Source organism: Xenopus tropicalis, chromosome 2 (genome assembly GCF_000004195.4).
Source record: "Xenopus tropicalis strain Nigerian chromosome 2, UCB_Xtro_10.0, whole genome shotgun sequence".
In the NCBI taxonomy this organism is placed as follows: Eukaryota; Metazoa; Chordata; class Amphibia; order Anura; family Pipidae; genus Xenopus; species Xenopus tropicalis.
In genome coordinates this window covers 163,092,433-163,109,567 of record NC_030678.2, presented here as the reverse complement: position 1 = coordinate 163,109,567, position 17,135 = coordinate 163,092,433, and the positions used below count along the sequence as shown (strand labels likewise).

The 17,135-nt window shown below is 41.3% G+C and overlaps 1 protein-coding gene across 1 annotated transcript in view; it reads left to right on the top strand.

The window, feature by feature from the left end:
* cntn5 (contactin 5) overlaps positions 1 to 17,135 on the top strand; it is a 778,158-nt gene that overhangs the window by 658,664 nt on the left and 102,359 nt on the right. Inside the window, exon 15 of the mRNA XM_018091747.2 lies at positions 12,428 to 12,555. Within this exon, the coding sequence (XP_017947236.1) occupies positions 12,428 to 12,555 (128 nt within the window). The remainder of the gene's footprint in view (positions 1 to 12,427; positions 12,556 to 17,135) is intronic.

Here is a 17,135-nt window from a genome sequence, read left to right as displayed (position 1 = left end):
AATTCATACTTTTTGCCAAAAGAAAATTACAATTGTTTTGTGGAAAGAAAACCCATAATTTTTTCGCCATTTACATAGTTAAATAGTTACATAGGGTTGAAAAAAGACCTGAGTCCATCAAGTTCAACCCTTCCAAGTAAACCCATTTGTATGCATTAACAGTGAAAAATCCAAAAGTAACACCACCTAAAATCAAAGTCACGGTCATGGAAAAGTCAGTGGGACAGCTGTACTGTTTCCAATTGGAATATGTTCTTTTACTTTGTGCTATTAAAGGTTTTGGGATTTTTTTGGACACACCCTGTGTTGAAAAACGGCAATGGAAACGTTTTTTTCAAGTTTTTTGTTGGTGCTTTTTTAAAAAGGCTGGTGTAATAAACTAACTTTTAGAGAAAGTGAGCTTAATTGTGGTTTTAAAAATCACAAAAATGATAAGGGAGCCCAATGACCCAAGTAAAATGAAAGGGAAGAAGGACAAGCCCCTTCTCTCCCCCAGGCAGATCCCAATCAGTTACAGGCTCAACGCAGGGAATAAAAGCAGGACCCTCCCCGGATGCAATCTCACCAGATCTTTTCAGTGGCCAGGAGGAGCAGGAACCAACAGCATCCCTCCCTAACAGGTGGTATTCAATAGTCACAGTGTGGGGGGATGGGGGTCAACTTTGAGCCCCAGAGATAATTAAAAAAAGGTGCAGTTGGTAAGGTATCTGTGTAGGCCTGGGGTCCTCAGGGAAATGGATAATCCTAGAATGGGACTTGGATAGTAGGCAGGACACAGGCTCTGGGCCACAGTGCTGTGCAAAGTAATCAGTACAAGGTGAAACCATTACAAGGTGGTATTAAGTACCACAATGCTGTGCAAAGAAATCAGCACAAGGTGCCTCTGTATGTTTCCCATTGTTTAACTTTCAGAGAAGTGTGCCAACAAGGATAACAAGGCTACAGAAGAACTTACTAAAGGATTGATAAGCCACCAGTAAACAGCTGCTTATCAATGCACACACAACCATAATGTCATACTATGGTCCTACCACCACTCTGTTCTGGATCTTTTCTCAAGAAGGATCCCGTGTACAAATCATTCAAAATGTTTCTAGAAAGAAGAAAGAAGAAAGCTTCATAGATGAATATATATTTATAACCAATAAGGCAGAAACCAAATATGTTTGGTTGGAAATGTGTGCAACAAAGCCACAAACTGCATATAGTCAACTGCTAAGGACAAAAGTTTTGCTATCACCAAAAGCTACTGTAGGTAACAACCGTTAAACTGGGAGACCAGATTATCTCTTCCCCATAAAGAAACAATCCTTAAGTTAGATGGAGCGTGATAGGTCATCCATGTTATCCTTCTGTTACTGCAGTGCAAAGCATTGTGTGTAGGAAATTAGCTTAGATGTATCTAAGCATCTTAGTGACATCTATTTGACTTTACTTGATTTTCTATTAAGCAGCAGTTTCCGTGTAGCGCCTTCCTATAACTCTAAAAATGTTATCATAATCTCAGTAGGACAGCTTTATGCACCCAATAAAATTTAACAAGGATACTGTTGCACCCGTTACTACCTGCCCATTGATCACATCTTTGGATGTTTTCTGTTTCTATCCTTGGGCTTAGTGCCATGTAAAAGAGACATATTGTCACACCATTTCGTGTCCTAACAGAGAATTCATCTTTATTGGGGTTCTTTATCAGAATGAACACTCGGCCAGAATTATCAGTGTACGTCTATATCATGGCAATAATTGCTGGTCATTTTTCCCTATATCTAAGTATGTGGGCAAGGAATTTTTTAGGATTTAACCTTGTATGTTTGATTTGGTGCATATTACTTCATTGGTTTAGGTTGTAGTTTTCTAACACTAATGGCTTAGCTTTATTTTAGTATACTACTAATAAGGCAATTAAACCTTAAAAGGAAACATACCTATTTAGCAATATTCTAGTGTCCTAAGGCTACTATACCAGCCCATAGTATGGTTGCTACTACAGTAGTAAGCCAACGCCCCCCCTCCCGATAAAAACATACCCCAAAACATACCCCATTCTTGATGTCATTTATACCCTGGCACTTGCTCAGAGAATGCCATTAGAGTGTTGCAATCTCTTGTCTTGGATACCCCAGTTACTTCTATATTACTCATAGTCCGTTAAAAGGGGGGTGGAGTAATGTTGTCGTAAATGGGGGATCCAATACAAGGGATTGCAGCACTACTATGAAATGTCATATTACTGCCTTTATTACAACACTGGCATGAATAACAACAGCATACAGACACAGTCCTACACTCACATTTATAGAAAACATTCCTACTCAGTTTTGTTTGTCTCCATATTCCCTTCCATGCTTAAGTGGAGATAAAAGAAAGGATTATATGTTAAAAAACCATCAAAATGGCCCAACGTCATATATCAGTTGACCTAAACCATTGTTTTTATTCAACCCCTTAGTTGTTATAGTCTATAACATGGTTGTCACACTTCAATAAGGACAAAGAACAGGTGCTGGAGATGTGCCATGTATGTAACTGGGGAAAAGGCCAAGTAACTGGTCACTGTGAAATGTAGATTGGTCTTGAGTGATATAGTTGGTTGTACAATGTTATTGACCATAGAGCAATGAAATCCTTAGAAATGTGACCCAACTTAGCACTAAGTTATATGAATATAGGACTCAATGGCACTCTGCAGCTCCGACCCGGCCCAAGGAAAGTCTCCCATAGGGCTCAATGGCACTCTGCAGCTCCAACCCGGCCCAAGGAAAGTCTCCCATAGGGCTCAATGGCACTCTGCAGCTCCAACCCGGCCCAAGGAAAGTCTCCCATAGGGCTCAATGGCACTCTGCAGCTCCAACCTGGCCCAAGGGAAGCCTCCCATAGGGCTCAATGGCACTCTGCAGCTCCAACCCAGTCCAAGGAAAGTCTCCCATAGGGCTCAATGGCACTCTGCAGCTCCATCCCGGCCCAAGGAAAGCCTCCCATAGGGCTCAATGGCACTCTGCAGCTCCAACCCGGCCCAAGGGAAGCCTCCCATAGGGCTCAATGGCACTCTGCAGCTCCAACCCGGCCCAAGGGAAGCCTCCCATAGGGCTCAATGGCACTCTGCAGCTCCAACCCGGCCCAAGGGAAGCCTCCCATAGGGCTCAATGGCACTCTGCAGCTCCAACCCGGCCCAAGGAAAGTCTCCCATAGGGCTCAATGGCACTCTGCAGCTCCAACCCGGCCCAAGGAAAGTCTCCCATAGGGCTCAATGGCACTCTGCAGCTCCAACCCGGCCCAAGGAAAGTCTCCCATAGGGCTCAATGGCACTCTGCAGCTCCAACCCGGCCCAAGGAAAGTCTCCCATAGGGCTCAATGGCACTCTGCAGCTCCAACCTGGCCCAAGGAAAGTCACAATACCGAAGCTTGCATGAATCCAAAACTTTCCTACTTGGCGCGACAATATGATTTTGTCCCGTAAGTTTTGCCACAAAATACAAAAAAGTTGCAGAAAATACGCACAGTACAATCAAATACAAATCTTTTGTAATTCGTACCTGTAGACCAGTAAATACCAGCTGTTGTTTGGTTGCTATGGGTTACTAGATCCGGGTTCAAATATAGTTTACAATGGCAGCAAGAGAGTCCCATCTGCTAGCTGCAAACTGCACTTTCTCTCTATATTCACTTTAAGACCCTGAAGTGATATCCATATAGCCTAATGCAGTGAGATAGGTTGCTCGGATCAGAACTTGCGGAAATACCAAAGGCTAAATGAGTCAGTACTCTTGTACATAAAGCCAATCAGAAGCTTGATCTTTATGTTCTGAACATAATATTGTGGTCTTGCAGGGAAAGCCTTTAGGCTGTTATTTGCCATAAAGCGGCAGGCAGTTATTTCAGCAGAATACCTGGATCTTCTCATTTGTCTTTCTGCCATGGTGGTAGGAAAGAAGCCAACAATATTACAGGTCACAGGTTATGATGTGTGTCCCTTAAGTATGAGGGATATAGCCTAAGGGGGTCATTTCTCAATGTATATTTGAATGTATAAATGTGGTTGGATGCTGCCATACCCAGCCCACCGTTGGGCACCAAGTTTAGTTCATTAGTTCATAATCCATACACACAGTACGTATAAAGAGATACATTACTTTTTTCCCAATCAGCCTATTAAGAGTGTTTCAAGAGTACCAAAACATTAAATAGGCATACACCCCAAAAAGCTTATCCTGAGATGCTGTCCTTTATTTACGCAACTTTTGCCCCCCACAATTTAGAACCATTTATAATTGTAATTGATATTCTATGCAGATGTTTATGTAGAAGAAAAGGTGAAACTGGTAGACCACAATGCCCCCAAATTAAAGCCTCCTAAATGTCTTACGCTGAACTGTATGCCCCCATGCCACCATCTTTTATACTTAAGTAAATACTCATTAATTTGCCAGCAAATGCACCTGCTCTTCCCCTCCCAACCAACCCACTCTACTCAAGGCCAGTCCTCACCCTTCCCAGCCAACCTTCTCTCCGCCCTGTCAGCCTTCTTCCCTCCATGCCAGCCCTCGTCCCTTCCAGTCATTCCTTTCACCTCCCTGCCACACTTCTTATATGCAGGTCAGCCCTTTTCTTTTCTTGCTAGTCTTCTCACCTGTTTGCCAGTCTTCTTGTCTGGTTACCCCTCTCACCTCTCTGCCAACCTCCTCACCTCTGTGCCAGTCTTCTCCCCTTCTGTCACCCCTCTGACCTCTGTGCCAGCCCTCTCACCTCTGTGCCAGTCTTCTGCCCTTCTATTCACCCTTCTCACCTCTCTGCCAGCCTCCTCACCTCTTTGCCAGTCTTCAGCCCTTCTGGTCACCCCTCTCACCTCTCTGCCAGCCTCCTCACCTCTTTGCCAGTCTTTTTCCCTTCTGGTCACCCCTCTAACCTCTCGGCCAGCCTCCTCACCTCTTTGCCAGTCTTCTCCCCTTCTGGTCACCCCTCTGACCTTTGTGCCAGCCTTCTTACCTCTTTTCCAGTCTTCTCCCCTTCTGGTCACCCCTCTGACCTCTGTGCCAGCCTTCTTACCTCTTTGCCAGTCTTCTCCCCTTCTGGTCATCACTCTCATCTCTCTGCCAGCCTCCTCACCTCTTTGCCAGTCTTCTACCTTTCTGGTCACCCCTCTCACCTTCCTGCCAGCCTCCTCACCTCCTGGCCAACCTACTTCCCTCTTTGCCTGACCTATCCCAGCCAGCCTTTTTTACCCCCCCCCCCCCCCTTGCAGAACTCAGTTTGGCACATGTGCAATAGGGCTCATACACTTGAATGTTTTGCCTTCTAACAGATTACTTGCCTAATGTTGCCAATGCCCCCAGACAAAGGCTGGCAGGGAGGGAGATGGGGCAGTGTATCCTTCTAAAAAGAAAAGTTTATTTTGAGCACATCAGATGGGGCAGAGGAAAAGATATTGCTTTCAATGGCAGTTCCACTTACAAATAACCTTAAAATCACTGTAAATGTAAAATGAATGTTTATTGGAAAATTGCTTAAAAATTTCTTTTATTGGGTGTTTCATCATGCCAGATAAAGTGCAATTACCAGCGAGTAAAAGACTTGAGATTTAATAGTACAAAAATATACATTTCTTTAGAAGCAGACAACAAAATCCTAAAAAAAAATCACCTAAATGAAGATTAAATGGCTTCAACCCAAAACCATACTGTATAGTGAAGCGTTCTGTAATACTGAAAATAACAGTTTTTTATAATGTCTGTATTATTTTCTGTACCTTTCCTAAGGTAATGGTTCTCAAGGAGCTTAAATACAATCCCTTCCTCATTACTTTAACTTAAAACTAAATAAACAGTAGAAAAGGTTGTGTTGCTGCTCCTTGGAGAGCGCCTGGGACATGTTCTCCCCTTAATGAGGATGAGCAATAAAAAGCACATGTTGGAAATTAATTTTAAATGACCTTTCCATTCCTCTCTCACCCCCGGTATAATCTCTCAGTCTTGCCGTCAGCTCTTATCCTGTTGTTTGTTGAGGATGAACTGTGATCATGGATTTACAGGGGGGCCACTGCTGCTTATTAAGGTTGGGGGCTGTACATGAAATAAGATATAAAAAGCGATCATTTCATTGAATAATATAGCGAAGTAATGGAGTTATGCCTAAGCTTTACGGGTTTGCCTTAGATAACATCACTTATCTCAACAGGAATATAGAAATTACAGGCCTGTAGCATTGGAGCGTTTTAATGTGTGATATAATAATGAAGATATGTATTTATTATTATAAGAATAAGGGGCAGATTTATGACTGCTCAAGCTTTTAGGTGCCAAACATTTTCTTATTTAAGAAAGCCCACTTGGGGAAAAATACATATAGATTGTAAGCTCTACGGGACAGGGACCTCCATCCTATTGTGTCTTTGACTCTTAACTTATTGCAACTGTAACTGTATCTTGTATTTATTGTTGTACTTTGTATTTATCTATTATCTTATTAACCCCCTGTTTGTATTAATGTATTCTACTGTACAGCGCTGCGTACATAAGTAGCACTTTATAAATAAAAATATACATACATACATACATACTTTTATTTTTTTTTATGGAACTTACATGGGGTTTCCTTCATGATTGGTCAAGCCGAAAGCCTAGAGCAAACATAAATCTGCCCCCATCAGTGCGGGAAACACTGGAACTACATTAGCAGGTTGTGTGAATAACATGACATGGGCAGCGTCAAGTCTGGACCCTTTCCCCAACTCACCACCCCCTTCCTTTACTAACACTCAGAAAAGGCCACAGCCAAGTTTATTACATATAATTAACAATCATGTAAGTTTTCTATGCCAACACGTTACTATATAACACTATCCAGCGGGATCTCCAGCCCTAGCCGCTGAAGGCTGCTCCTGAGGAGATCCCTTGTTAACCAGCAGAACAAATTTCAGAGACTCCTCCCTTTATCTTCTGTCCCTCCCCTTTTACCATTGGCTAATTACCGCAACCCCTAGCCTCTGATCTGCACAACTTCCGCCATTTCTCCTACTAACTAGCTGTTTCGGTAAATTGGCACCAAATCCCCTTCTGCTCAGCCCTTTTATTTCCTCCCCTTACCCTCTATCCAATCACAGTCCAGACTACAATCCCCATAATCCCTTGTGCCCTAACACTTCCTGGGTCTTCCTCCTAGCCCTGTCATGGCCCTGTTCCTCCATTTTCTCTGGTCCTAAGGGCCTCCTCAACTGACCGGTGAAGTGTACCGGTCACTAATGCCATTATTAATATTATGCACTAGAAGTAATACCAACCAGGACTGTATTTTTGTTATGTGATGCCCTCGACAACAGATTAGATCAGATGCCCCTGCCCTATACAGTTTGCATACTGCCCGTGCATTGATGACCGGTGGAAAGGGGTTCACAGACCAGGACAATAAGTTCCCTGTGTCAACAGGCACAACACACTTGTGGCAAATGAACAATGGAAATGACGTCAGACAGACTACAAAAATATTTGCTGCAATTGTGTCCAATGTGCACCAAAGTGAACGCACATTTGTGCGTGTTTTAGTGAATGGGACACTATTACAGTAGGTGCCGCACAATTGCATAAAAAAAATTGTCTGTTTCATCCACAATGAGGCTGGAATTCAGACTCTGCATTGCGCTCAAATTTGCACTGTGTTCGCTGCATTTGCATTGTATGTTTTGTAACATGGCAAAAAAAAGTTAGATATTAAAAATCACAGCTTTTCTTCTAAATTGGGTTCTTAATTTAAAATATTCTAAAATAAACTTTATTTGGATTCCAAATCGGATCTGCAAAGATTCAAAAAAGCAGTGAATGTGAGACCGCGGTTGCTATGATAATGTGCTATATTAAACGTGATATTATTGGTGTGATAGCATAACTGTCAGTCAGCTGATGTTCTACCCCAAGACGGAATTACCACATGGGATATTTTGGGAGATGCTTAGAACATTCAGCATGCCAAACAGAACTTATCTGAAATTTTATGTCCCATTTTATTCATGAAAACAAGTTAAAGGCACATCTTGCTGTCAATAATGAAGTCATATGCTTATTAGAGTAGTTATACATTATACATACTGTAGGGCTCACAAGTGCAAAGATTGCCTGTTTTTTCTTTTTTTTTTTGGTGCTCTCTGCACATCGCATAAGATTTATTATTCGGCTCAAGCGCAGCCAGACAGCGGACTAAAGTGCTCTATGCAGAAGTGAGCCATGTCAGATGGGTGCCGTAGGCAATCTGACTGGCCCCCTTGCCCTCACCGCTTAGCCCTCCCCAACCCCCCCCCCCCAGCACGTGCGCGAACGCACAGGCGGGGACACTGTAGAGGGGGAGTGCAGTCGCTGGGCTGGGTAAGAGATCCCGGACTAGGGGTTGGCACAGAGGTACCTGCCTAGTGCCCTCTCACTGTTGCACCTTAGGCAGGTACCTCTTCTGCTTACCCCTAGTTCTGGCCCTGGCTCTATGAATCAGCAGGGCCTACTTTTGCAAACCTTACTGCTCTTCCATCTCTGTTGGGATCATAATAAATGACCCCTCCTGTTTCTGGGGACCTTTACTGGGAGGTAGTGCTGCATTGTGGGAAAAAGAACATGGTGATTTCCATTCACTTTTGTGCCTATCTCTTTGAACTCATGAAGGTTCATTTACTTTCCGGGCATGCGTCTTGCATCAAAATTGGTCTCCTTGCACCCCTGTGAAGTTGCATAGACGTAGGGGGAACCCTGGAACTAGCACAACCTCCTGACCAGGCAGTAGCCCCAGGGTGCAATAGGTGCAGCATTCTCATACCTAAAGAATCAGTTGCAGACATCACTTGAACACAGAACACCAGAAATTACAACAATAGTCTTCTGTACAATTGTGTCCCACTTGCAATGAAAATGCTTTGGGGAAAATGCTGCATTGTGGGAAAAATACATGCACTTGAAATTGCACTTACTCTCTGCATTTGCGGATGTAAATAAGCCCTATAAACTTATTAAATAGACCCTTATGTATCCATATTTATATATATATGAGAGCTTGGAACCTGTTGGTTTAAACTTGATGGTATTGGGTCTTGCTCATTCTCTGCTATTATGTGTCAACTCAAAAAATTTAAATATATTATTTTAGGAATTTTTAATTGATCTGGTAACCTTTAGAGCTTAATACATAAAAACTTTCCCACTCTATTCATCCAGTTCTATTCATTCCTATGGGATTTTTAGAAATGTACCGGTATTTATCAATAGGTGAAAGTTCACTGATAAAAACACTTAAAATCCCATAGGAATGAATTGAACGTGGGAAAGTTTTTATGTATTAAGCCAGTGATCCCCAACCAGTGGCTCGGGGCCAACATGTTGCTCCCCAACCCCTTGGATGTTGCTCTCAGTGCCCCCAAACCAGGGAGTTATTTTTGAACGGATGAAAAAATTAGCAGCGGAAAAATTTGCCGCACATCCAAAAACTGTCGCCGGTGTCAAAAAAGAATAGCCGCGGGCGATTAAACAATAGCCGTGCGCCAAAGTAATAGCCGCAGGCGATAAAACAATAGCCGCGCGCCAAAGTAATAGCCGCGAGTGACGAAACAATAGCCGTGTGACAAAATAATAGCCACAAGCGACAAAAGAATAGCCATGCGACAAAATAATAGCCACGGGCGACGAAACAATAGCCGTGCGCCAAAGTAATAGGCGCGGGCGATAAAACAATAGCTGCACGCCAAAGTAATAGTCGCGGGCGACGAAACAATAGCCGTGCGACAAAATAATAGCCACAAGCGACAAAAGAATAGCCACGGGCGACGAAACAATAGCCGTGCAACAAAATAATAGTCGTAGGCGACAAAAGAATAGTCGCGGGCGTCAATTTTTTTTGCCGCATGACATTTTCGCCGTTTCGAGGATCTTTTGAAAGATTCGCGAATTTTTCGGCGAAACAGAACAGATTCGCTCATCACTAGCCCCTATTGCATTATTCCAGTGCTATCTGCTGTCAGGAATATCCATGTTGTGATTCAAACATGGAATCCTCCATTCAGTTTCGCTTATGTGTGCAAATTCTGTTTTTTTTTTTTTTTGCAGCATTAGCACAACTTTCGGCATCTGAATAGAATATTGATGTGTAGCGGAGATTGTTTATTTTTTTTCCCTCCATTGTTTCTTTCCCATTAATTTCTTATAATGAATTGAAAGAAGCAGAGCCATTAAAATCATGCTAGAGGTGTCAATTATATTTTTATTAATACATACATTTTTTCTTTACAAAAGGCAAATAGAAGCTCTTTAGAAATGGAGTAATATATCCAAGTTCTGTGCTGAAAATAACAAATTAGCCGAGCAGGTAAATGGAGCGTTGTGCTTAGAAGTTGTTTACTAATTATCAGCGGTTTGATTTCACTTTTCCGAAAGAATAAAATGCACAGAAATACCGTGGTTTTTATTTCTTGTGTGCTTGGGTATAATACCAGCAGAAACGAGAGGACGTAATGGGGCACATCTCCATGGCAATACTAGAGAGAATTTGTTAATGCTGCAAACATTTAAATGACCGTGCCAAGGAGATGCTGGAATTTGTTACTCCTAATGTATGAAATATACTGATGCTTCATAAATAATGGATGATTTATTTTTAACTGTGATGCCTCTACAAATATCCATATGAGAAGTTCTGGACAGGCAGCAGGCAAAAAAGTCCAGGAGAAAGGCAGAAGGTCAGGGCACATGTCGGACAAACAGGAATACAAATTTGGAGCCAGGGGTCAAAAACCAGGGAGATAGATAGAGAGAATATGGTGGAACAAGGGCTAGGTAGAAGTGGACTTTGATGAGCTCTGAAGAAAGTATTAAATATCTTCTTCGTTGGGTAGTTGCCTGAAGCTGGATCCAAATGTATTTAGTAAGTAATGTAACTAGTGTGTGCCAGGCCCCCCAGCAAATAAATCTTCAGAGGGACCCAGCACTCAGAGATCCCAATCAGCCCACTCCCTGCCCACGTCCCACAGGCATCTTCCACCCACCTGTGTCTTTCCTCCCTGCTTGCAATTAGGTGGGCTGCTGGGGTAGAGGGAGTTAATTACCACTACAGAGGAAGCAGCCCAGGCCCCCTGTTCCCTACAGGGTCTGCTTCCTCTATAGCAGTGATTTCCAACCAGTGGCTCGTGAGAAACATGTTGCTCCCCATCCCCTTGGATGTTGCTCCCAGTGGCCTCAAAGTAGGTGCTTATTTTTGAACTCCTGGCTAGAAGGCAAGTTTTGGTTGCATAGAAACCAAGCATAATACTAAATAGAGCCTGCTATGGGCTGCCAGTTCACACAGGGGATACCAGATAGCCAATCATAGCTCCCACTGAACTCTTTTTTTTATGCTTGAACTGCTCCCCAACTCTTTTTACATATAAGGGTAAGAAAAAGTTTTGGGACCCCTTCTCTATTGTTACACTACTATCTTTAGGCATCAATCAGGTAAAACAAAGGCAAAGAAAAATGTCGTTAACATAAACTGCCAAGCCAAACTTCCTATGGCTCAGCCTGAAGGAACAGTGGCTAGTACACACACCAGGTCCCTCATTCTAGACCAAGGAACTATTGTGAAGTTTTACTTTTTGCACTGCAATCTAGCATTGGGATTTTTACAAAACTAATGAAGCTTTTTTGCATTCCACTATACTATAAACAACCCATGAGTATATTGCAGTATTTTGTACATCTGAACCCTGAAGCTTCTCATATTGCGAGCTTTGGCCTTTGCATAGAAAACATGACACTTTTTTTGATGCTCGCAACATTTTTTTGACACGCGTGGCAAAAAATTGTTGAGCATGTCATAAAATGACATACACGACATTTTATTTTGTACACACAACATTTTTGCCGTTTCACTGATTTTTTTGCCATTTCGCGAATCTTTTCAACGATACGCAAATTTTCCTGGCGAAGCGAAATGGGACAGATTCGCTCATCACTAGTTCCAATGACAGATACACATGTGGTAGTGATTAATACACCAGTGTGGATAGACAGGAACCAGTCTCATGGTTTATCATGTGAGAATTCATGGACAAGGTTCAATTCGAGGAGAAAAAAACGTTTCTCCTAATTCAATTCCAGCTTTTTCCCTATAGACTGAGTTTTCATGTGATGAACAGCGAGTTTTTCTGAATTGCATTGCATCTCAAATTAGAAATGACTTCATAGGCTGAGCTTGTCATGTCCCGTGGTGATCTCCTAAAGAACCTATCCAAGTTCTCTGAAGTTAGGAAACTTTACCTATACCTCATATCTTTCCCTGACTATTTCCCTTTGCCCTGAAGTTTCTTCCTTAATAATAAAGCCTAAAGGGAAGTCAAACAGAGCACAGCTTTCATCAACATGTCTGTACCATCTGCTCATGTATGTACGTGTAATTGTGTACGTCTAAAATAACGGACACTTTCTTTCAGGGTAGCTGTTCTTCCAGATGGAAGTCTACGGATCTTAAATGCTTCCAAGTCAGATGAAGGAAGATACACTTGTCGCGGGGAAAATATATTTGGTTTGGCAGAGATTGTGGCATCGGTGTTTGTTACAGGTATTTACTACATTTAGTAAATGAGTTTTTTTTTAACATAAAGCTTCATAATACAGGCATGGGGTAACTTTTTTGTTGGGGATATTTTGTTTTAAAGTTCAGTTAATTCTGTATAACAATTTAACAAATTTAGCCAGACAGATACGAAGAAAGACCTTAGTTTGTCCATATACAGCTAAGCTGGCCAACTGCATCACAGTCAAGTCCTACAATCATTCATTGGATTTATTAAGATGTAGGTTCATATTTATTATAGTGTGTAAGCCAACATCCCCGCCCATAGCAACCAATCAGCAGTTAGATTTGAACAGATTTGTTACCTACAAGCTACAAAACAAAAACAAAGATCTGATTGGTTACTATAGACAACATCTCCAGTGATGTTGGCTTACACGCTATAATAAATATGCGTGATAGAGTATTTTATTAGTTGGTTAATGTGTAAAAAAAATGTCTTAATGTCCTTGATAATGGGCGAGCGCAGAGGACCTTTTTTTTTATGATCTTTGTATGGATTTTGTGGTCGCAGCCTTATTGCACCCCCACATAATGGTTTTTAAATTTAGTGGTCGAGCACAACTTTCCAATATTGCTATAGTTTATACAGGAGCAATGGTCAGCTCCATGTTGTAGCTCCTACCCTTCCCAGCTACAGTCATGTGATCCCAGTGGCGGCCAATAAATAGGGAAATCATTTGGGCATTTTAACCTTGTAAAGCAGGGGTGGCCAGGCTTTTTCTGGTCGCGATCGACCGGACCGATGCGGTGTGAATGTGTACGGCTTGATCGCGGTCCACCAGAAATCCATGGGGGATCGACTGGTGGACCTCGATCGAGGTATTGGTCACCCCTGTTGTAAAGTAATACTGCAGGTAATGTATAATAAAGCTGTAGAATCCTTATTAAGTCCGTTAATAGTTTAGGACTGGCCAGACTGGGGATGACTGAATTGCATGAATTTTATGGTCAAACCCTCATTGCACCCCCACCTAATGGTTTAAATTTGTTAAGTGGTGAGCACATCTTTCCTTTTTTCTATCCAGAAATATTAAGTCATCCATTTACGAACCTGCTTTGCAATATGCAAAGTGAATGGGGCAAGAAAAATGTAATCCCATTTGGGATAATACCCTGTTAAATGACACTCAAACAGTTGAGGCAAAAACTAATCAACAATGAACCTGTTCTAGGTTCCGTGCCCATAAACACAGCTCCATATGTATCTGTAGATTCAGTATTCGGGTATTAAATCCAGTAATTCGGTTTTAAATACCAAGAGCATATGTATATATGGACTTGTAAAGCTGTGATAAGTAAGTAAAACCAGAACACTTACAGGCTTAGGCCAATCAGAACATAATTACACTCATAATTCAGCTCTTCATGTACGTGACTGCCGCATCCAAAATTAACAGTGAGTAAATGTGTGAAGGCATATCCCTAAATATGATATTAAGCCGAGACATCCAACTTGCTATCAATGGCAGAGCGTTTAGTACCGCGATTCATGGTGTTGTCACATTCCGCCGCCACCCCATTTAACATTTACAAAGTGAATATCAAGGTGCTATGGTGTTAAAACTCATATTTAGATTATTCTAGTCTTCACCCATTGATAATATGTTAACTTTTTTTTCTTACTATGTTACCCGTTAGTGATTTGTTAAACCTGTTAAACATTGAGTAATTAATAATTATAATATATTGCAAAATATGGTTTAGTGATCATGGAAAAGATTCATAAGTAATGCGGCGTGGGTTGGCTTATCATCATTATGTACCAAGGAGCCCCAAAGATACAGATGTGTGCTGAAAATGCTCAATTCCATTTAGATTAGATTATATTAGATTAGATTCAACTTTATTGTCATTACACATGTATCAATACAGGGTAACAAGGCATGGATTCGCGGCGAATTTCCGCGTTTCGCCATTGGCTGATTGTTTCCAGAAACGGATGAGAAAAATTCGCCGCGCGTCTAAAAATTGTCGCCGGCGTCAAAAAGGAATATAATAGGCGTGCGACAAAATAATAGCCGCGTGCGACAAAATAATAGCCGCAGGTGACAAAATAATAGGCGTGCGACAAAATAATAGCCACAGCGACAAAAGAATAGCCGCGGGCAACAAAAGAATAGTCGCAGGCGACAGTTTTTTTGCCAAACGACATTTTTGCCTGTTTCGCGGATCTTTTGAAAGATTTGACAGATTCGCTCATCACTAGTGTATACATTATAGTACACTATACAGTACAGTGAACTTGAAGTATGTACAAATACATTGGGGGCAGTATAGGCAGGTAGAAATAATTTAGGCATTAATATACATGAAGATGAGTCTACCAGTGAAGATATGGGATCCATTAGCTGGAAACCCATTATCCAAAAAGCTCAAAAATGATGGGAAGGCCATCTGCCATAGACTCCCATTTTGTTGAAATAATTTACATTTTAAAAAATGATCTGCAATAATAAAACAGAACCTTGTACTTGATCCCAATCAAGATACAGTAGACTGATTTATTATTGGAGGCAAAACAATCCTATTGGGGCATTTACCATTGCTCAGTTTTTTCAGTTCAGGTTTTTGTCCCTAAAGACGTGATTTTGTTGCAGAAAAAAATGCAGTTTATTCTGCAACAAAACTGTGACAGCTAAAACTTGTCGAGACCATGTAAAAGTCAATGGCAGGTGTCCATTTTACAACTGGAAGATCTTTCTTTGCTTTGTGGTTTTAGTGGTTTTCAGATTTTTTTGATGCTGGCGTTTGTGCAACAATACAAAACAGTTATAGTTTTCAACAAATCAAAAAAGTTTTGGATAACGTGGTTTTTTTCCAAATTTTTTTTTTCATTTGTACTTTTTCAATTCAGATATTTTAGTTTAGAATGAGTCGTGGTTTTTGTAAAAAAAAAATATAAAACCATGAAAATCCGAATGTCAATAACCCCCCGTTAATGTTTACATGTTTTTTTTGTAAACAAAGTATGGTGATTAGTGATGAGCGAAATTTTTTGTTAGGCATGGATTTGCAGTGAACTTCCGTATTTTGCCATTGGCGAATTGTTTTGTGAAACTTCGGCGAAAATGCACTGCGAAAAAATTCGGTGCACGTCAAAAAAAGTAGTGGTCGTGCCAAAATGGGTGCGGTTGCATAAAAAAAAAGACACGTGCAACAAAAAGAAATCACGTGCGACAAAAACATTTGTTTCCTGAATTTTCCAAGCGTTTCGTGAATTTTTCAGCGAAATGGGACAGATTCGCTTATCACTAATCGTGATTAGCGAATCTGTCCCGTTTTGCTTCGTCGGAAAATTCACGAATCTTTCAAAAGATTCGTGAATCGGTGAAAAAATTTGTCGCCCACGACTATTCTTTTGACGCGCGACTATTCTTTTGACGCCTGCGACAATTTTTTGGACATGCAGCTATTCTTTTGACGTCTGCGACAATTTTTGGACGCACAACTATTCTTTTGACGTCCGCGACTATTCTTGCAACAATTTTTGGATGCACAACTATTCTTTTGACGTCCGTGACTATTCTTGTGACAATTTTTGGACACGCGACTATTCTTGTGACAATTTTTGGACACGCGACTATTCTTGTGACAATTTTTGGACGCGTGACTATTCTTGTGACAATTTTTGGACGCACGACTATTCTTGTGACAATTTTTGGACACGCGACAATTCTTGTGACAATTTTTGGACACGCGACAATTCTTGTGACAATTTTTGGACGTGCGGCAAATTTTTCCATGGCAAATTTTTTCGGCCATTTCGCGAAACAATCCGCCAATGGCGAAACACAGAAATTTGCAGCGAAACCATGCCTGCCGAAACATTTCACCCATCACTAATGGTGATCTAGATTACAGAAAGATCCTTTATCCAGAACATCCCAGATCCTGAGCATTCTGGATAACAGATCCTATACCTGTATCTAGATGAAGTTAAGCAGAGCGTTTACAGTTGCAATGCAGTCATAGGGTGCAATATTATGTAGTGTAGGAAGAGGTAAAATGAGTTTATGTTGTTATTTTCTAACACTGAGTGAGCGCCGTGCAATCCATGCTATAGAAAAGCAATATAATAAAAGCAATTGAGTGACGAGTGCAAAGCTAATGCCGGCTCTAAATAGGAAAGAGTGAAAGTGAGGCTTGAGGGCAGCAGCCAACATAAAATAGAATTCAGAATGCGCTTATGAAAGGCGGCTGTGGGCATTACCATAATAATGATCTTATTTACAGAACAGGTAATGGTGTTTGAGTCTTTCCAACGCTCTGATCCGAAAGGCTCATATTGGGATCTCCCAAGGTCAAATCATGGCTAGCAGCACAGTATGTAACCGCAAATAGGTACACGGGTAGGATTGACTTGAAACTGCATATGACTAGCCTAATAACAAAGACAGATGAGCTTAAAAACGTTCCACAAATAATATATTTACAAACATCTATGAATCTCATGTTAAAGTCAAAGCTAATGTAGTATCTCCAGAAATTCACATTTGGGATTTATATTTCATCTGCAATGCAATAGGTTTGTCCTCACCTTGTCCTTCTTCTGCTTCCATTGA